General features: G+C 54.9%; 1 protein-coding gene across 3 annotated transcripts in view; it reads right to left on the bottom strand.

Moving 5' to 3' along the window:
* SLU7 (spliceosome associated SLU7) overlaps positions 1-21046 on the bottom strand; it is a 73777-nt gene extending 52731 nt beyond the window's left edge. Inside the window, exons 1-7 of one of the 3 annotated variants that reach the window (XM_076057654.1) lie at positions 20560-20648; positions 19510-19575; positions 19053-19322; positions 13142-13295; positions 8848-8928; positions 7557-7721; positions 6417-6488 (exon numbers count right to left, since the gene is read on the bottom strand). In XM_076057654.1, the coding sequence (XP_075913769.1) occupies positions 6417-6488; positions 7557-7721; positions 8848-8928; positions 13142-13295; positions 19053-19246 (666 nt within the window). In that variant the 5' untranslated portion in view covers positions 19247-19322; positions 19510-19575; positions 20560-20648. The other 2 variants (XM_076057652.1, XM_076057653.1) reach the window with 2 other exon arrangements.
* Positions 21047-21655: the final 609 nt, after the last annotated feature.

The following is a 21655-nucleotide window of genomic DNA, read 5'->3' as shown; positions in this document are numbered from 1 at the left end:
GGGCTCGCATTCGCTGGTCCGTCACTATGTAGTCCAGCAGATGTTCTTGCTTGGACCCGGCATGCATCCATGATGTTGTGTGGATGCGCCGATGCCGGAACAGCGTGTTGGTAATTACAAGCCCATGGGCTGCACAAAAATCTAGCAGCCTCCTACCGTTGTTATTGAGCTGATCTGGCCCATGCCCTCCAATCACTCCAGACCAGGTGCCAGTATCATGACCAACTCGGGCATTGAAGTCACCCAACATGATGACTCTATCCCGAGGGGCCACTTTAGCCAGCACCTGTGACAGGAGGTCATAGAAGGCATCTGACTCATCGGCTTTGCCTGCATCCCTCCACGGATGTTCATCTTCGGTGGGGGCATAAGTAACCACGACCACCATTCCTCGCCTCCGGTTGATGGGAAGGCGAGCCCAAAGTAGCCTGGGGCTTACAGCTTCCCACACCTCACCGCCACGCTCCCACGCCCCCTTCATTCTTTTGTTCAAAAGAAGACTCACACCGTGTTGTTTGGCAGTCTGCTGCCCCGAGTAGAGGACTGTCCACCCCTCATGGTGGCAGGAGCCAGAGTCGGTCCACCGGACCTCCTGAATGCCGCATAGATCCAGGCGGTACCGGTCCAGCTCCCGACAGAGGAGTGGCAGCCTCTCCTCTGCAGTGAGCGTTCGAACATTCCACGTGGCCACCCGTAGTGGCTTTTCGTTGTTTCTGGAGTAGCCCCGAGGGTAGGTATTCAATCCCCTGGCTCCGCCAATTGGGGTTTGGCCAGGAGACGTCATAGACGCCTGGCCCCCCGGGGCCTCCGGCACAAGCTTAGTTGTTACATATTTCAGTTTAATTCGTGGTTTTGTGGTAATTAATTGAAGGTGGAGGGGTTACCAGCCCCTCGCACCCGTCCAGAGCCCCCGTTTAGCCCCTGTGGTGGACACATATGCCATGAGGGGAGGAGCCAATCAAAATTGGAACTCCCCCCACAGCGCTGTCCACGACAGAGTTGCCCGTCCGGCACCGCGAGGAGGTAGGGGGTTGTTTTGCCACACACACACACACAGACACACACACACAGACACACACACACAGACACACACACACAGACACACACACAGACACACACACACAGACACACACACACAGACACACACACACACACACACAGACACACACACACACAGACACACACACACACAGACACACACAGACACACAGACACACAGACACACACACACAGACACACAGACACACAGACACACACACACAGACACACACACACAGACACACACACACAGACACACACACACAGACACACACACACAGAGACACACACAGAGACACACACACACAGACACACACAGACACACACACACACAGACACACACAGACACACAGACACACACACAGACACACACAGACACACACACACAGACACATACACAGACAGACACACACACAGAGGGGTGTGGGTGGGTGGCCAGCCCCATCTTGAGCCAAGTCGTAGCTGTGTTTGGTGTGCGAGTGTGAGTGTGTGTGTGTGAGTGTGTGTGGTGCGTGTGGTGTGTGTGTGTGCGCGTGTGTGCGCGTGTGGTGTGTGTGTGTGAGTGTGTGTGGGGCGTGTGGTGTGTGTGTGTGTGTGGTGAGTGTGTGTGTGTGTGAGTGTGTGTGTGTGCGTGTGTGTGAGTGTGAGTGTGTGCGTGTGTGTGAGTGTGTGTGGTGCGTGTGTGTGTGGTGCGTGTGTGTGAGTGTGTGTGGTGAGTGTGTGTGAGTGTGTGTGGTGCGTGTGTGTGAGTGTGTGTGTGGTGAGTGTGTGTGAGTGTGTGTGGTGCGTGTGTGTGAGTGTGTGTGGTGAGTATGTGTGAGTGTGTGTGGTGCGTGTGTGTGAGTGTGTGTGTGGTGCGTGTGTGTGAGTGTGTGTGTGGTGCGTGTGTGTGAGTGTGTGTGTGAGTGTGTGTGGTGCGTGTGTGTGAGTGTGTGTGGTGAGTGTGTGTGAGTGTGTGTGGTGCGTGTGTGTGAGTGTGTGTGTGGTGAGTGTGTGTGAGTGTGTGTGGTGCGTGTGTGTGAGTGTGTGTGAGTGTGTGTGGTGAGTGTGTGTGAGTGTGTGTGGTGCGTGTGTGTGAGTGTGTGTGTGGTGCGTGTGTGTGAGTGTGTGTGGTGAGTGTGTGTGAGGTGTGTGTGTGGTGAGTGTGTGTGAGTGTGTGTGGTGCGTGTGTGTGGTGTGTGTGTGGTGTGTGTGTGGTGTGTGGTGTGTGTGTGTGGTGTGTGTGAGTGTGTGTGGTGTGTGTGAGTGTGTGTGGTGTGTGTGAGTGTGTGTGGTGTGTGTGTGGTGTGTGTGGTGTGTGTGTGGTGTGTGTGTGGTGTGTGTGTGTGGTGTGTGTGTGTGTGGTGTGTGGTGAGTGTGTAGTGTGTGTGTGTGGTGTGTGTGGTGAGTGTGGTGAGTGTGTGGTGTGTGTGTGTGGTGTGCGTGTGGTGAGTGTGTGTGTGAGTGTGTGCGTGTGAGTGTGTGTGTGGTGTGAGTGTGTGTGCGTGTGAGTGTGTGCGTGTGAGTGTGTGTGTGGTGTGAGTGTGTGTGCGTGTGAGTGTGTGTGTGGTGAGTGTGTGCGTGCGAGTGAGTGTGGTGTGAGCGTGTGTGGTGTGAGTGTGTGGTGTGTGCGGTGTGTGTGTGGTGAGTGTGGTGTGTGTGTGGTGTGTGTGTGGTGTGTGTGTGTGTGTGTGGTGTGTGTGTGGTGTGTGTGTGGTGTGTGCGGTGTGTGTGTGGTGAGTGTGGTGTGTGTGTGGTGTGTGTGTGGTGTGTGTGTGTGGTGTGTGTGTGGTGTGTGTGTGATGAGTGTGTGTGTGGTGAGTGTGTGTGTGGTGAGTGTGTGGTGTGTGTGTGTGGTGTGTGTGTGTGGTGTGAGTGTGTGTGGTGAGTGTGTGTGGTGAGTGTGTGGTGAGTGTGTGGTGTGTGTGTGGTGTGTGTGGTGTGTGTGTGGTGAGTGTGTGGTGTGAGTGTGGTGAGTGTGGTGAGTGAGTGGTGAGTGTGTGGTGAGTGAGTGGTGTGTGTGTGGTGTGTGTGGTGTGTGTGGTGTGTGTGTGGTGAGTGTGGTGAGTGTGGTGAGTGTGTGGTGTGTGTGGTGAGTGTGTGGTGAGTGTGTGGTGAGTGTGAGTGTGGTGTGTGTGTGTGGTGTGTGTGTGGTGAGTGTGGTGAGTGTGTGGTGAGTGTAGTGAGTGTGTGGTGTGTGTGTGGTGTGTGTGTGGTGTGTGAGTGTAGTGTGTGTGTGGTGAGTGTGTGTGTGGTGAGTGTGTGGTGTGTGAGTGTGTGGTGTGTGTGTGGTGTGTGTGTGGTGTGTGTGTGTGTGGTGTGTGTGTGTGTGGTGTGTGTGTGGTGTGTGTGTGTGTGTGGTGTGTGTGTGGTGTGTCTGTGGTGTGTGAGTGTGTGGTGTGTGTGTGGTGTGTGTGTGGTGTGTGTGTGGTGTGTGTGTGGTGTGTGTGTGGTGTGTGAGTGTGTGGTGTGTGTGTAGTGAGTGTGTGGTGTGTGTGTGTGTGGTGAGTGTGTGGTGAGTGTGAGTGTGTGGTGAGTGTGTGGTGAGTGTGGTGAGTGTGTGGTCAGTGTGTGATGAGTGTGGTGAGTGTGTGGTGAGTGTGTGGTGAGTGTGTGGTGTGTGTGTGGTGAGTGTGTGGTGAGTGTGTGGTGTGTGTGTGTGTGTGGTGTGTGTGTGTGGTGTGTGTGCGGTGTGTGTGTGGTGTGTGTGTGGTGTGTGTGTGTGTGTGGTGTGTGTGTGGTGTGTGTGTGATGTGTGTGTGTGGTGAGTGTGTGGTGTGTGTGTGTGGTGTGTGTGTGTGGTGTGAGTGTGTGGTGTGAGTGTGTGTGGTGAGTGTGTGTGGTGAGTGTGTGGTGAGTGTGTGGTGAGTGTGTGGTGTGTGTGTGGTGTGTGTGGTGTGTGTGTGGTGAGTGTGTGGTGTGAGTGTGGTGAGTGTGGTGAGTGAGTGGTGAGTGTGTGGTGAGTGAGTGGTGTGTGTGTGGTGTGTGTGGTGTGTGTGTGGTGAGTGTGGTGAGTGTGGTGAGTGTGTGGTGAGTGTGGTGAGTGTGTGGTGAGTGTGAGTGTGGTGTGTGTGTGTGGTGTGTGGTGTGTGTGGTGTGTGTGTGGTGAGTGTGGTGAGTGTGTGGTGAGTGTAGTGAGTGTGTGGTGTGTGTGTGGTGTGTGTGTGGTGTGTGAGTGTAGTGTGTGTGTGGTGAGTGTGTGTGTGTGTGTGGTGAGTGTGTGGTGTGTGAGTGTGTGGTGTGTGTGTGGTGTGTGTGTGGTGTGTGTGTGTGGTGGGTGTGTGTGGTGTGTGAGTGTGTGGTGTGTGTGTGGTGTGTGTGTGGTGTGTGTGGTGTGTGTGTAGTGAGTGTGTGGTGTGTGTGTGTGTGGTGAGTGTGTGGTGAGTGTGAGTGTGTGGTGAGTGTGTGGTGAGTGTGGTGAGTGTGTGGTCAGTGTGTGATGAGTGTGGTGAGTGTGTGGTGAGTGTGTGGTGAGTGTGTGGTGTGTGTGTGGTGAGTGTGTGGTGAGTGTGTGGTGTGTGTGTGTGTGTGTGTGTGTGTGTGTGGTGTGTGTGCGGTGTGTGTGTGGTGTGTGAGTGTGTGGTGTGTGTGTGTGGTGTGTGTGTGTGTGGTGGGTGTGTGTGGTGGGTGTGGTGTGTGTGTGGGGTGTGTGTGTGGTGTGTGTGTGTGGTGAGTGTGTGGGTGTGTGGTGGGTGTGTGTGGTGGGTGTGTGGTGTGTGTGTGTGGTGTGTGTGTGTGGTGTGTGTGCGGTGTGTGTGTGGTGTGTGAGTGTGTGGTGTGTGTGTGTGGTGTGTGTGTGTGTGGTGGGTGTGTGTGGTGGGTGTGGTGTGTGTGTGGGGTGTGTGTGTGGTGTGTGTGTGGTGAGTGTGTGGGTGTGTGTGGTGAGTGAGTGTGTGGTGTGTGGTGAGTGTGTGGTGTGTGTGTGGTGTGTGTGTGGTGTGTGTGTGGTGTGTGAGTGTGTGGTGTGTGAGTGTGTGGTGTGTGTGTGGTGTGTGTGTGGTGTGTGTGTAGTGAGTGTGTGTAGTGAGTGTGAGTGTGTGGTGAGTGTGTGGTGAGTGTGTGGTGAGTGAGTGGTGAGTGAGTGGTGAGTGTGTGGTGAGTGAGTGGTGAGTGAGTGGTGAGTGTGTGTGTGGTGTGTGTGTGTGGTGAGTGTGGTGAGTGTGTGGTGAGTGTGTGGTGTGTGTGTGTGTGGTGAGTGTGTGGTGAGTGTGTGGTGAGTGTGAGTGTGTGGTGAGTGTGTGGTGAGTGTGTGATGAGTGTGTGGTGAGTGAGTGGTGAGTGTGTGGTGAGTGTGTGGTGAGTGTGTGGTGTGTGTGTGGTGTGTGAGTGTGTGGTGTGTGAGTGTGTGGTGTGTGAGTGTGTGGTGTGTGTGTGGTGTGTGTGTGATGTGTGTGTGGTGTGTGTGTAGTGAGTGTGTGTAGTGAGTGTGTGGTGTGTGTGGTGAGTGTGTGGTGAGTGTGTGGGTGTGTGTGGTGTGTGTGTGTGTGGTGAGTGTATGTGGTGTGTGTTTGAGTGTGTGTTGAGTGTGTGGTGAGTGTGTGGTGAGTGTGTGGTGAGTGTGTGTGGTGAGTGTGTGTGGTGAGTGTGTGGTGAGTGTGTGGTGAGTGTGTGGTGAGTGTGTGGTGAGTGTGTGGTGTGTGTGGTGAGTGTGTGGTGTGTGTGTGTATGTGGTGTGTGTGGTGAATGAGTGGTGTGTGTAGTGAGTGTGTAGTGTGTGTGTGGTGTGTGTGTGGTGTGTGTGTGGTGTGTGTGCGGTGTGGTGTGTGTGTGGTGAGAGTGTGGTGAGTGAGTGGTGTGTGGTGTGTGTGTAGTGAGTGTGTGTAGTGAGTGTGTGGTGTGTGTGGTGAGTGTGTGGTGAGTGTGAGTGTGTGGTGAGTGTGGTGAGTGTGTGGTGAGTGTGTGGTGAGTGTGTGGTGAGTGTGTGGTGAGTGTGTGGTGAGTGAGTGGTGTGTGTGTGTGTGGTGTGTGGTGTGTGAGTGTGTGGTGTGTGTGTGTGTGGTGTGTGGTGTGTGAGTGTGTGGTGTGTGTGTGGTGTGTGATGAGTGTGGTGAGTGTGTGGTGAGTGAGTGGTGAGTGAGTGGTGAGTGTGTGGTGTGTGATGAGTGTGGTGTGTGTGTGTGTGGTGTGTGGTGTGTGAGTGTGTGGTGTGTGTGTGGTGTGTGTGTGTGGTGCGTGGTGTGTGAGTGTGTGGTGAGTGAGTGGTGAGTGGTGAGTGTGTGGTGTGTGTGTGGTGTGTGAGTGTGTGGTGTGTGAGTGTGTGGTGTGTGAGTGTGTGGTGTGTGTGTGGTGTGTGTAGTGAGTGTGTGTAGTGAGTGTGTGGTGAGTGGTGAGTGTGTGGTGAGTGTGGTGAGTGTGGTGAGTGTGGTGAGTGTGTGGTGAGTGAGTGGTGAGGCCCTCACGTGCACAACAGACTCCAGGTTGCCAGATGCCAGCTCCTCCTGTAACTTCTGAGCCTTCAGCTGCCGCTTAGCCTGCAAATCATACAGCAAGGGAGTTGGTGAGTGTGTGGGTGAGTGGGTGAGTGAGTGGGTGAGTGGGTGAGTGAGTGGGTGGGTGAGTGTGTGGGTGGGTGGGTGAGTGAGTGGGTGGGTGAGTGGGAGATCGGGTGGGTGGGTGAGTGGGTGAGTGAGCGAGCTGGTGAGCGAGTGAGTTGGTGAGTGAGTTGGTGAGCGAGTTGGTGAGCAAGCTGGTGAGCGAGCTGGTGAGCGAGCTGGTGACCGAGTTGGTGAGCGAGTGAGTTGGTGAGCGAGTTGGTGAGTGAGTTGGTGAGTGAGTTGGTGAGCGAGTGAGTTGGTGAGCGAGTTGGTGAGTGAGTTGGTGAGTGACTTGGTGAGTTGGTGAGCGAGTGAGTTGGCGAGTGAGTTGGTGAGCGAGTTGGTGAGCGAGCTGGTGAGCGAGTTAGTGAGCGAGCGAGTTGGTGAGTGAGTTTGTGAGTGAGCTGGTGAGTGAGTTGGTGAGTGAGTTGGTGAGCGAGTTGGTGAGCGAGCGAGTTGGTGAGTGAGTTGGTGAGTGAGTTGGTGAGCGAGTTGGTGAGTGAGTTGATGAGCGAGTTGGTGAGCGAGTGAGTTGGTGAGCGAGTTGGTGAGCGAGTTGGTGAGCGAGTTGGTGAGCGAGCTGGTGAGCGAGTTGGTGAGCGAGCGAGCTGGTGAGCGAGTTGGTGAGCGAGTTGGTGAGCGAGTTGGTGACCGAGTTGGTGAGCGAGTTGGTGAGTGAGTTGGTGAGTGAGCTGGTGAGTGAGTTGGTGAGCGAGTTGGTGAGCGAGCGAGTTGGTGAGCGAGTTGGTGAGCGAGCTGGTGAGCGAGTTGGTGAGTGAGCTGGTGAGCGAGCCTCACCGAGTCGATCTTGGCGTACTCGTGCACGATGCGCGAGTTGGTGAGTGAGTTGGTGAGCGAGTTGGTGAGCGAGCTGGTGAGCGAGTTGGTGAGCGAGTTGGTGAGCGAGCGAGTTGGTGAGCGAGTTGGTGAGCGAGTTGGTGAGTGAGTTGGTGAGCGAGCGAGCTGGTGAGCGAGTTGGTGAGCGAGTTGGTGAGCGAGCCTCACCGAGTCGATCTTGGCGTACTCGTGCACGATGCGCGAGTGCTCCGAGGGGTCGTAGCCGTTCCAGCGGTCGCGTTTGCCGTCAAAGTCGAAGGCGAGAGTCGGCTGGGCAAACTCGTCGGGGGCGATGTCGGCACCGGTGTGCTGGGCACCCACACGGCGAGGGCGCTGCCGCGGGGGGAGTGGCACTCACTCAGTCACTCACTCACTCAGCCACTCACTCACTCAGCCACTCACTCACTCAGTCACTCACTCAGCCACTCACTCACTCAGCCATTCACTCACTCAGTCACTCACTCACTCAGCCACTCACTCACTCAGTCACTCACTCAGACACTCACTCAGCCACTCACTCACTCAGCCATTCACTCACTCAGTCACTCACTCACTCACTCAGTCACTCACTCAGTCACTCAGTCATTCACTCACTCACTCAGTCACTCAGCCACTCACTCAGCCACTCAGTCACTCACTCAGCCACTCAGCCACTAACTCACTCAGCCACTCACTCAGCCACTCACTCACTCACTCAGTCACTCACTCACTTAGCCACTCACTCACTCAGCCACTCACTCAGACACTCACTCACTCAGCCACTCACTCACTCAGTCACTCACTCAGACACTCACTCAGTCACTCACTCACTCAGCCACTCACTCACTCAGCCACTCACTCACTCAGCCACTCACTCAGACACTCAGTCACTCAGTCACTCACTCAGCCACTCACTCACTTAGCCACTCACTCACTCAGCCACTCACTCAGCCACTCACTCACTCAGCCACTCACTCACTCAGCCACTCACTCACTCAGCCACTCACTCACTCATCCACTCAGCCACTCACTCAGCCACTCACTCACTCAGCCACTCACTCAGCCACTCACTCACTCAGCCACTCACTCACTCAGCCACTCACTCAGCCACTCACTCAGCCACTCACCCACTCACTCACTCACTCGCTCCCTCGCCCACCCGCTCCCTCGCCCACCCACCAACCCGTTCACCCACCAACCCGCCCACCCACCAACCCGCCCACCCACCAACCCACCCACCAACCCACCCACCCACCAACCCACCCACCCACGCACACACCAACCCACCCCAACCACCCACCTACCAACCAACCCACCCACCTACCAACCAACCCACCCACCCACCAACCCACCCCCCAACAAACCAACCCACCCACGCACCCACCCACCCACCAACCCACCCACCCACCAACCCACCCACCCACCAACCCACCCACCCACCAACCCACCCACCCACCCACCAACCCACCCACCCACCAACCTCCATGCAGTCTTTCTTTTTGTGAGTGGTGGCGCCGCAGTTGCCGCAGGCTCCCTTGCGAAACTTGGTGGCGACCGATTGCTGCGGAGGTTCCACACAAGGGCAAAGGTCCCCAGGTAGCTCACGCGGGGTGTCGGGGCAAGTGCTGAGACACAGCTCCCCCAGGTAGCCTCTAGCAGGGCTGTAGGGGCAAGTGCTGAGACACGGACAAAGCTCCCCCAGGTAGCCTCTAGCAGGGCTGTAGGGGCAAGTGCTGAGACACAGACAAAGCTCCCCCAGGTAGCTCACACGGGGTGTCGGGGCAAGTGCTGAGACACGGACAAAGCTCCCCCAGGTAGCCTCTAGCAGGGCTGTAGGGGCAAGTGCTGAGACACAGACAAAGCTCCCCCAGGTAGCCTCTAGCAGGGTGTCGGGGCAAGTGCTGAGACACAGACAAAGCTCCCCCAGGTAGCCTCTAGCAGTGCTGTAGGGGCAAGTGCTGTTAGCAGCGAGCAACAGAGGCAAAGCTCCCCAGGTAGCCTCTAGTAGGGCTGTAGGGGCAAGTGCTGAGACACAGACAAAGTTCCCCCAGGTAGCCTCTAGCAGGGCTGTAGGGGCAAGTGCTGAGACACAGACAAAGCTCCCCCAGGTAGTCTCTGGCAGGGCTGTAGGGGCAAGTGCTGAGACACAGACAAAGCTCCCCCAGGTAGCCTCTGGCAGGGCTGTAGGGGCAAGTGCCGAGACACAGACAAAGCTCCCCCAGGTAGCTCACGCGGGGTGTCGGGGCAAGTGCCGAGACACAGACAAAGCTCCCACAGGTAGCCTCTAGCAGGGCTGTAGGGGCAAGTGCTGAGACACAGCTACAGCTCCCCCAGGTAGCCTCTGGCAGGGCTGTAGGGGCAAGTGCTGAGACACAGACAAAGCTCCCCCAGGTAGCCTCTGGCAGGGCTGTAGGGGCAAGTGCTGAGACACAGACAAAGCTCCCCCAGGTAGCCTCTGGCAGGGCTGTAGGGGCAAGTGCTGAGACACAGACAAAGCTCCCCCAGGTAGCTCACGCAGGGTGTCGGGGCAAGTGCCGAGAGCAGCGAGCAACAGAGGCAAAGCTCCCCCAGGTAGCCTCTGGCAGGGCTGTAGGGGCAAGTGCTGAAACACAGACAAAGCTCCCCCAGGTAGCCTCTAGCAGGGCTGTAGGGGCAAGTGCTGAGACACAGACGAAGCTCCCCCAGGTAGCTCACGCAGGGTGTCGGGGCAAGTGCTGAGACACAGACAAAGCTCCCCCAAGTAGCTCACGCGGGGTGTCGGGGCAAGTGCTGAGACACAGACAAAGCTCCCCCAGGTAGCCTCTAGCAGGGCTGTAGGGGCAAGTGCTGAGACACAGACAAAGCTACCCCAGGTAGCCTCTAGCAGGGGGCTGTAGGGGCAAGTGCTGAGACACACAAAGCTCCCCCAGGTAGCCTCTAGCAGGGCTGTAGGAGCAAGTGCTAAGACACAGACAAAGCTCCCCCAGGTAGCCTCTAGCAGTGCTGTAGGGGCAAGTGCTCAGACACATGCAAAGCTCCCCCAGGTAGCCTCTAGCAGGGCTGTAGGGGCAAGTGCTGAGACACAGACAAAGCTCCCCCAGGTAGCCTCTAGCAGGGCTGTAGGGGCAAGTGCTGAGACACAGACAAAGCTCCCCCAGGTAGCCTCTAGCAGGGCTGTAGGGGCAAGTGCTGAGACACAGAGACAAAGGTCCTCCAGGTAGCCTCTAGCAGGGCTGTAGGGGCAAGTGCTGAGACACAGACAAAGCTCCCCCAGGTAGCCTCTAGCAGTGCTGTAGGGGCAAGTGCTGTGTACACACACAGACAAAGCTCCCCCAGGTAGCCTCTAGCAGGGCTGTAGGGGCAAGTGCTGAGACACAGACAAAGCTCCCCCAGGTAGCCTCTAGCAGGGCTATAGGGGCAAGTGCTGAGACACAGACAAAGCTCCCCCAGGTAGCCCCTGGCAGGGCTGTAGGGGCAAGTGCTGAGACACAGACAAAACTCCCCCAGGTAGCCTCTAGCAGGGCTGTAGGGGCAAGTGCTGAGACACAGAGACAAAGGTCCCCCAGGTAGCCTCTAGCAGGGCTGTAGGGGCAAGTGCTGAGACACAGACAAAGCTCCCCCAGGTAGCCTCTAGCAGGGCTGTAGGGGCAAGTGCTGAGACACAGACAAAGCTCCCCCAGGTAGCCTCACACGGGGCTGTAGGGGCAAGTGCTGAGACACAGACAAGTTCCCCCAGGTAGCCTCTAGAAGGGCTGTAGGGGCAAGTGCTGTTACACACACACAGACAAAGCTCCCCCAGGTAGCCTCTAGCAGGGCTGTAGGGGCAAGTGCTGAGACACAAACAAAGCTCCCCCAGGTAGCCTCTAGCAGGGCTGTAGGGGCAAGTGCTGAGACACAGACAAAGCTCCCCCAGGTAGCCTCTAGCAGGGCTGTAGGGGCAAGTGCTGAGACACAGACAAAGCTCCCCCAGGTAGCCTCTAACAGTGCTGTAGGGGCAAGTGCTGAGACACAGACAAAGCTCCCCCAGGTAGCCTCTAGCAGGGCTGTAGGGGCAAGTGCTGAGACACAGACAAAGCTCCCCCAGGTAGCCTCTAACAGTGCTGTAGGGGCAAGTGCTGAGACATAGACAAAGCTCCCCCAGGTTGCCTCTAACAGTGCTATAGGGGCAAGTGCTGTTAGCAGCAGCAGCAGTGTCTATGAAGGCTACCGGCACTGTGGCTACACACACAGAGGGGGTGGGTGGCTACCAGCACCACCACCACGCCCGGCCGCCTTTGTCTCTCCCCCAGTGCTGGCGACGTTCACTACCTCACACCACAGCACATGGGACTCATTTTTAAGGCCGAGTTGACCTAGGGAAAGACCCAGATAATAGCAATTGCACCTCCACTCGCTCACCATTGTTCCTGAGCAGGTGGGTGGGTGAGTGAGTGGGTGAGTGAGTGGGTGAGTGAGTGGGTGAGTGGGTGGGTGGGTGAGTGGGTGAGTTAGTGAGTGGGTGAGTGAGTGAGTGGGTGAGTGAGTGAGTGAGTGGGTGAGTGAGTGGGTGGGTGGGTGAGTGAGTGGGTGAGTGAGTGGGTGGGTGAGTGAGTGGGTGAGTGGGTGAGTGAGTGGGTGAGTGGGTGGGTGGGTGAGTGAGTGAGTGGGTGGGTAAGTGGGTGAGTGAGTGAGTGGGTGGGTGAGTGAGTGAGTGGGTGAGTGAGTGGGTGAGTGAGTGAGTGAGTCGGTGAGTGAGTGGGTGAGTGAGTGGGTGAGTGAGTGAGTGAGTGGGTGGGTGGGTGAGTGGGTGGGTGGGTGGGTGAGTGAGTGAGTGGGTGAGTGAGTGGGTGGGTGAGTGGGTGGGTGAGTGGGTGAGTGGGTGGGTGAGTGAGTCGGTGAGTGAGTGGATGAGTGCGTGAGTGAGTGGGTGAGTGAGTGGGTGGGTGAGTGAGTGGGTGAGTGAGTGAGTGGGTGGGTGGGTGAGTGAGTGAGTGGGTGAGTGAGTGGGTGAGTGGGTGGGTGGGTGAGTGAGTGGGTGAGTGGGTGAGTGAGTGGGTGAGTGGGTGAGTGGGTGAGTGAGTGAGTGAGTGGGTGAGTGAGTGGGTGAGTGAGTGAGTGGGTGAGTGAGTGGGTGGGTGAGTGAGTGAGTGGGTGAGTGGGTGGGTGAGTGGGTGGGTGGGTGGGTGAGTGAGTGAGTGAGTGGGTGAGTGAGTGAGTGGGTGGGTGGGTGGGTGAGTGGGTGAGTGAGTGAGTAAGTGGGTGAGTGGGTGGGTGGGTGAGTGAGTGAGTGGGTGAGTGGGTGGGTGGGTGGGTGAGTGAGTGGGTGGGTGGGTGGGTGAGTGAGTCAGTGAGTGAGTGGGTGAGTCAGTCAGAGGGTGAGTGAGCAAGTGAGTGAGTGCGTGGGTGGGTGGGTGAGTGGGTGGGTGAGTGGGTGGGTGGGTGGGTGAGTGGGTGAGTGGGTGGGTGGGTGAGTGAGTGGGTGGGTGAATGAGTGGGTGAGTGAGTGAGTGGGTGAGTGAATGGGTGAGTGGGTGAGTGGGTGGGTGGGTGAGTGGGTGGGTGAGTGAGTGAGTGAGTGGGTGAGTGGGTGGGTGAGTGGGTGGGTGAGTGAGTGAGTGAGTGGGTGGGTGAGTGAGTGAGTGAGTGAGTGGGTGAGTGAGTGAGTGGGTGGGTGAGCGGGTGAGTGGGTGAGCGGGTGGGTGAGCGAATGGGTGTGTGAGTGGGTGAGTGAGTGGGTGGGTGAGTGAGTGAGTGCGTGAGTGAGCGAGTGAGTGAATGAGCGAGCGAGTGAACGAGCGAGCGAGCGATCAACTCACGGTATTGACGCCTCTGTGGAACCATTGACTACAGTCCGTGAACTCGTACTGCCTCTCCGGCTGGGGCCTCTGGTGCTTGAGGGTCGGCCTCTTGCTGGGGTCCACGTACCAAGGCACGGACGAGATGTACTGGGGGATGTGCGGGTTGATGTCTCTGTAGGGGGAGACGCGGAGAGAGGGGGGAGACGTCCATGTGGGGGCACAGGGTCAGAACGAGAGACGGACACTCCACAAACACAGCAGCAGCAGCGGCAGCAGCAGGCATCGTCAGGGTCAAAACCCACGACCTCCTGTAGACCAGGCGAGGTAGTCAACATCTCCCAAGCCACTGTAGGGTCAGGGTCAAAACCCACGACCTCCTGTAGAACAGGCGAGGTAGTCAACATCTCCCAAGCCACTGTAGGGTCAGGGTCAAATCCACGACCTCCTGTGTTCCAGGCGAGGTAGTCAACATCTCCGCTGTGGTGTTAGGGTCCGGGATGGAACCCACGACCTCCTGTATACCAGGCGAGGTAGTCAACATCTCTCAGCTGTCAGGGATGGAACCCACGACCTCCTGTAGACCAGGCGAGGTAGTCAACATCTCTCAGCTGTCAGGGATGGAACCCACGACCTCCTGTATACCAGGCGAGGTAGTCAACATCTCGCAGCTGTCAGGGATAGAACCCACGACCTCCTGTAGACCAGGCGAGGTAGTCAACATCTCTCAGCTGTCAGGGATGGAACCCACGACCTCCTGTATACCAGGCGAGGTAGTCAACATCTCTCAGCTGTCAGGGATGGAACCCACGACCTCCTATAGACCAGGCGAGGTAGTCAACATCTCTCAGCTGTCAGGGATGGAACCCACGACCTCCTGTAGACCAGGCGAGGTAGTCAACATCTCTCACCTGTCAGGGATGGAACCCACGACCTCCTGTAGACCAGGCGAGGTAGTCAACATCCCTCAGCTGTCAGGGATGGAACCCACGACCTCCTGTAGACCTAGCGAGGTAGTCAACATCTCTCAGCTTTCAGGGATGGAACCCACGACCTCCTGTATACCAGGCGAGGTAGTCAACATCTCTCAGCTGTCAGGGATGGAACCCACGACCTTCTGTATACCAGGCGAGGTAGTCAACATCTCTCAGCTGTCAGGGATGGAACCCACGACCTCCTGTAGACCAGGCGAGGTAGTCAACATCTCTCAGCTGTCAGGGATGGAACCCACGACCTCCTGTATACCAGGCGAGGTAGTCAACATCTCTCAGCTGTCAGGGATGGAACCCACGACCTCCTGTAGACCTGGCGAGGTAGTCAACATCTCTCAGCTGTCAGGGATGGAACCCACGACCTCCTGTATACCGGGCGAGGTAGTCAACATCTCTCAGCTGTCAGGGATGGAACCCACGACCTCCTGTAGACCAGGCGAGGTAGTCAACATCTCTCAGCTGTCAGGGATGGAACCCACGACCTCCTGTAGACCGGGCGAGGTAGTCAACATCTCTCAGCTGTCAGGGATGGAACCCACGACCTCCTGTAGACCGGGCGAGGTAGTCAACATCTCTCAGCTGTCAGGGATGGAACCCACGACCTCCTGTAGACCTGGCGAGGTAGTCAACATCTCTCAGCTGTCAGGGATGGAACCCACGACCTCCTGTAGACCGGGCGAGGTAGTCAACATCTCTCAGCTGTCAGGGATGGAACCCACGACCTCCTGTAGACCAGGCGAGGTAGTCAACATCTCTCAGCTGTCAGGGATGGAACCCACGACCTCCTGTAGACCAGGCGAGGTAGTCAACATCTCTCAGCTGTCAGGGATGGAACCCACGACCTCCTGTAGACCAGGCGAGGTAGTCGACATCTCTCAGCTGTCAGGGATGGAACCCACGACCTCCTGTAGACCAGGCGAAGTAGTCAACATCTCTCAGCTGTCAGGGATGTAACCCACGACCTTCTGTATACAAGGCGAGGTAGTCAACATCTCTCAGCTGTCAGGGATGGAACCCACAACCTCCTGTAGACCTGGCGAGGTAGTCAACATCTCTCAGCTGTCAGGGATGGAACCCACGACCTCCTGTAGACCGGGCGAGGTAGTCAACATCTCTCAGCTGTCAGGGATGGAACCCACGACCTCCTGTAGACCAGGCGAGGTAGTCAACATCTCTCAGCTGTCAGGGATGGAACCCACGACCTCCTGTATACCAGGCGAGGTAGTCAACATCTCGCAGCTGTCAGGGATAGAACCCACGACCTCCTGTAGACCAGGCGAGGTAGTCAACATCTCTCAGCTGTCAGGGATGGAACCCACGACCTCCTGTAGACCAGGCGAGGTAGCCAACATCTCTCAGCTGTCAGGGATGGAACCCACGACCTCCTGTAGACCAGGCGAGGTAGTCAACATCTCTCAGCTGTCAGGGATGGAACCCACGACCTCCTGTATACCAGGCGAGGTAGTCAACATCTCTCAGCTGTCAGGGATGGAACCCACGACCTCCTATAGACCAGGCGAGGTAGTCAACATCTCTCACCTGTCAGGGATGGAACCCACGACCTCCTGTAGACCAGGCGAGGTAGTCAACATCCCTCAGCTGTCAGGGATGGAACCCACGACCTCCTGTAGACCTAGCGAGGTAGTCAACATCTCTCAGCTTTCAGGGATGGAACCCACGACCTCCTGTATACCAGGCGAGGTAGTCAACATCTCTCAGCTGTCAGGGATGGAACCCACGACCTTCTGTATACCAGGCGAGGTAGTCAACATCTCTCAGCTGTCAGGGATGGAACCCACGACCTCCTGTAGACCAGGCGAGGTAGTCAACATCTCTCAGCTGTCAGGGATGGAACCCACGACCTCCTGTACACCGGGCGAGGTAGTCAACATCTCTCAGCTGTCAGGGATGGAACCCACGACCTCCTGTAGACCAGGCGAGGTAGTCAACATCTCTCAGCTGTCAGGGATGGAACCCACGACCTCCTGTAGACCGGGCGAGGTAGTCAACATCTCTCAGCTGTCAGGGATGGAACCCACGACCTCCTGTAGACCTGGCGAGGTAGTCAACATCTCTCAGCTGTCAGGGATAGAACCCACGACCTCCTGTAGACCGAGCGAGGTAGTCAACATCTCTCAGCTGTCAGGGATGGAACCCACGACCTCCTGTAGACCACTACACTACAGTGACTACACTACACTACAGTGTGACTACACTACACTACAATGACTACACTACACTACAGTGTGACTACACTACACTACAGTGTGACTACACTACACTACAGTGTGTCTACACTACACTACAGTGACTACACTACACTACAGTGTGACTACACTACACTACAGTGTGACTACACTACACTACAGTGTGACTACACTACACTACAGTGTGACTACACTACACTACAGTGACTACACTACAGTGTGTCTACACTACACTACAGTGTGACTACACTACACTACAGTGTGTCTACACTACACTACAGTGACTACACTACACTACAGTGTGTCTACACTACACTACAGTGTGTCTACACTACACCACAGTGTGACTACACTACACTACAGTGACTACACTACACTACAGTGTGACTACACTACACTGTGACTACACTACACTACAGTGTGACTACACTACACTACAGTGTGACTACACTACACTACAGTGTGTCTACACTACACTACAGTGACTACACTACACTACAGTGTGACTACACTACACTACAGTGACTACACTACACTACAGTGACTACACTACACTACAGTGTGACTACACTACACTACAGTGACTACACTACACTACAGTGACTACACTACACTACAGTGTGACTACACTACAGTGTGACTACACTACACTACAGTGTGACTACACTACACTACAGTGTGACTACACTACACTACAGTGTGACTACACTACACTACAGTGACTACACTACACTACAGTGTGACTACACTATACTACAGTGTGACTACACTATACTACAGTGTGACTACACTACACTACAGTGTGTCTACACTACACTACAGTGTGACTACACTACAGTGACTACACTACACTACAGTGTGTCTACACTACACTACAGTGACTACACTACACTACAGTGACTACACTACACTACAGTGACTACACTACACTACAGTGTGACTACACTACACTACAGTGTGACTACACTACACTACAGTGTGACTACACTACACTACAGTGTGACTACACTACACTACAGTGTGACTACACTACACTACAGTGTGACTACACTACACTACAGTGTGACTACACTACACTACAGTGTGACTACACTACACTACAGTGTGACTACACTACACTACAGTGTGACTACACTACACTACAGTGTGTCTACACTACACTACAGTGTGTCTACACTACACTACAGTGTGACTACACTACACTACAGTGTGACTACACTACACTACAGTGTGACTACACTACACTACAGTGACTACACTACACTACCGTGTGACTACACTACACTACAGTGTGTCTACACTACACTACAGTGTGACTACACTACACTACAGTGTGACTACACTACACTACAGTGTGACTACACTACACTACAGTGTGACTACACTACACTACAGTGTGTCTACACTACACTACAGTGTGACTACACTACACTACAGTGTGACTACACTACACTACAGTGTGTCTACACTACACTACAGTGTGTCTACACTACACTACAGTGTGACTACACTACAGTGTGACTACACTACACTACAGTGTGACTACACTACACTACAGTGACTACACTACACTACAGTGTGACTACACTACACTACAGTGTGTCTACACTACACTACAGTGTGACTACACTGTACTACAGTGACTACACTACACTACAGTGTGACTACACTACACTACAGTGACTACACTACACTACAGTGTGACTACACTACACTACAGTGTGACTACACTACACTACAGTGTGACTACACTACACTACAGTGTGACTACACTATACTACAGTGACTACACTACACTACAGTGTGACTACACTACACTACAGTGTGACTACACTACACTACAGTGACTACACTACACTACAGTGTGACTACACTACACTACAGTGTGACTACACTACACTACAGTGTGACTACACTACACTACAGTGTGTCTACACTACACTACAGTGACTACACTACACTACAGTGTGACTACACTACACTACAGTGTGTCTACACTACACTACAGTGACTACACTACACTACAGTGAGACTACACTACACTACAGTGTGACTACACTACACTACAGTGACTACACTACACTACAGTGACTACACTACACTACAGTGTGTCTACACTACACTATAGTGACTACACTACACTACAGAGGGAGTCACCCCAACCACCACCACCACCACCACCCCCACCACCATCACCACCACCACCCCCACCACCCTCACCACCACCATCACCACCCCCACTACCACCACCCTCACCACCCTCACCACCACCACCCTCACCACCACCACCACCCTCACCACCACCACCACCGCCATCACCACCCCCACCACCACCACCACCACCTTCACCACCACCACCACCATCACAACCACCACCACCACCACCCTCACCACCACCACCACCACCCTCACCACCACCACCATCACCCCCACTACCACCACCCTCACCACCACCACCACCGCCATCACCACCCCCACCACCACCACCTTCACCACCACCACCACCATCACAACCACCACCACCACCACCACCCTCACCACCACCACCCTCACCACCACCACCCCCACCACCCCCACCACCCCCACCACCACCACCACCACCACCCCCACCACCACCACCACCACCCTCACCACCACCACCACCACCACCCTCACCACCACCACCACCACCCACACCACCACCATCATCACCACCACCACCACCACCGTCACCCCCACCACCACCACCCTCACCTTCCCTCCTCGTCCACCTCGGCAGGAGCGTTCCCGAGTTTCCGCTGCTCCTCGAGCTCCTTCTTCTTCCTCCAGTCCTCTCGCGTCAACTTCTTGGGCTCCTCGCCGCCGACGCCGCCGCCAACGCCGCCAACGCCGCCGCCATCCACTCCCGCCTGGGGGTCCCTGAAGTCTATAACCCCGGCGGAGGCCATCGTCGCCGACCTCGGCGGCGGGGGACCGCTAGGCAAGGGGCTAGGCTTCGCGGGACGAGCGGGTAGGCCTCGAACGCTGCAAACGTGAGGCGATTATGTTGTTATTTATTTATTTTGTTGTACAAGCACGCGTACTCAACTCTACTGAGTGTGTGTACTGAGTGTGTGTACTGAGTGTGTGTACTCTGAGTGTGTGTACTGAGTGTGTGTACTGAAGGTGTAGACACTACTGAGTGTGTGTACTGAGTGTGTTGTCCCTCGACCTCGGCGGTGGGGGACCGCTAGGCAAGGCGCTAGGCTTCGCGGGACGAGCGGGTAGGCCTCGAACGCTGCAAACGTGAGGCGATGATGTTTATTATTTATTTTGTTGTACAAGCACGCGTACTCAACTCTACTGAGTGTGTGTGTGTGTACTCTGAGTGTGTGTACTGAGTGTGTGTACTCTGAGTGTGTGTACCCTACCGAGTGTGTACTGAGTGTGTGCCCTCGACTTCGGCGGCGGGGCTCACTAGGCAAGGCGCTAGGCTTCGCGGGACGAGCGGGTAGGCCTCGAACGCTGCAACGTGAGGCGATGATGTTGTTATTTATTTATTTTGTTGTACAAGCACGCGTACTCAACTCTACTGAGTGTGTGTACTCTGAGTATGTGTACTCTGAGTGTGTGTACTCTGAGTGTGTGTACTCTGAGTGTGTGTACTCTGAGTGTGTGTACTCTGAGTGTGCGTACTCTGTGTGTGCGTACTCTGTGTGTGTGTACTCTGAGTGTGTGTACTCTGACTGTGTGTACTCTGACTGTGTGTACTCTGACTGTGTGTACTCTGACTGTGCGTACTCTGACTGTGTGCGTACTCTGACTGTGTGCGTACTCTGACTGTGTGCGTACTCTGACTGTGTGCGTACTCTGACTGTGTGCGTACTCTGAGTGTACTCTGAGTGTGTGTACTCTGAGTGTGTGTACTCTGACTGTGTGTACTCTGAGTGTGTGTACTCTGAGTGTGTGTACTCTGACTGTGTGTACTCTGACTGTGTGTACTCTGACTGTGTGTACTCTGAGTGTGTGTACTCTGAGGTGTGTGTACTCTGAGGTGTGTGTACTCTGAGTGTGTGTACTCTGAGTGTGTGTACTCTGAGTGTGTGTACTCTGTGTGTACTGACTGTGTACTCTGAGTGTGTGTAATGAGTGTGTAATGAGTGTGTATACTCTGAGTGTGTGTACTCTGAGTGTGTGTACTCTGAGTGTGTGTACTCTGAGTGTGTGTACTCTGACTGTGTGTACTCTGAGTGTGTGTACTCTGACTGTGTGTGCACTCCACCTCGGCGGCGGGGGACCGCTAGGCAAGGCGCTAGGCTTCGCGGAAACGAGCGGGTAGGCCTCGAAACGCCGCGACGTCCCTCTTGTCGTTTATTTTGTCGTACAAGCAACGTGTACTCGACTCGACCGAGCGCGCGTACCCTAACCGAGCGCGCGTACCCTAACCGAGCGCGCGTACCCGAGCGTGCGACCTACCTCGGCGGCTGGGGGCTCGCTAGGCAAGGCGCTAGGCTTCGCGGGGAAAGAGCGAGTAGGCCCCGGAGCGTTGCGACGTTTTTAAAAAATATATATTTTTTAGTTATTTATCGTTAACTACTAATCGAATATTCGTATGGTCCGCCCGGTGGCGGTCTCCTTGTGAAGAACGTTAACGCGGGATGTCTCTACGTTTTACTCTTTTTTTTTTAGAATTTTAATGTTCTTAAGCGATAGCGACGTCTGAGGAGGGCTGGGGTGGTGGTGGTGGTGGTGGAACTATTTTGTCGCTGCGCGCATGGAGACACAAACATTTTTTTTATTCGCGAAGGCGAAGACGCGGAGGGATACGGCGTAGGTGGAAGCCGTGATGCGGTTTCATTTATATGTCAATAATAATATTGATGCGTTGATTGTTATTGATTATTGATTGAAAGTGAGAGTTCCTTTACGTGATTAATAAAAAAAATAACCCGATGTATAAGTCTTGTGGGTGGCGGAGAGAGGCGGTGGAGGTGGAAGCCGTGATGCGGTTTCATTTACATTTGCATTTAAATGTCAATAATAATAATAATGATGCGTTGATTGTTATTGATTATTGATTGAAAGTGAGAATTCCTTTACGTGATTAATAAAAAAAAATCTAAAAAAATCATCCGATTTATAAGTCTTGTGGGTGCCGGGGAGAGACGGTGTAGGTGGAAGCCGTGATGCGGTTTCATTGCTATTTGCATTTAATAATATTGATGCGTTGATTGTTATTGATTATTGATTGAAAGTGAGAGATCCTTTACGTGATTAATAAAAAAAATAATCCGATTTATAAGTCTTGTGGGTGGCGGAGAGAGGCGGTGGAGGTGGAAGCCGTGATGCGGTTTCATTTATATTTGCATTTAATAATA

Source organism: Petromyzon marinus, chromosome 83 (genome assembly GCF_048934315.1).
Source record: "Petromyzon marinus isolate PM22_M1 ecotype Great Lakes invasive population chromosome 83, UKy_Petmar_22M1.pri1.0, whole genome shotgun sequence".
Lineage (NCBI taxonomy): Eukaryota > Metazoa > Chordata > Hyperoartia > Petromyzontiformes > Petromyzontidae > Petromyzon > Petromyzon marinus.
Note: the sequence above shows the minus strand (reverse complement) of the source record. Positions and strands in the feature narration are given on the sequence as shown.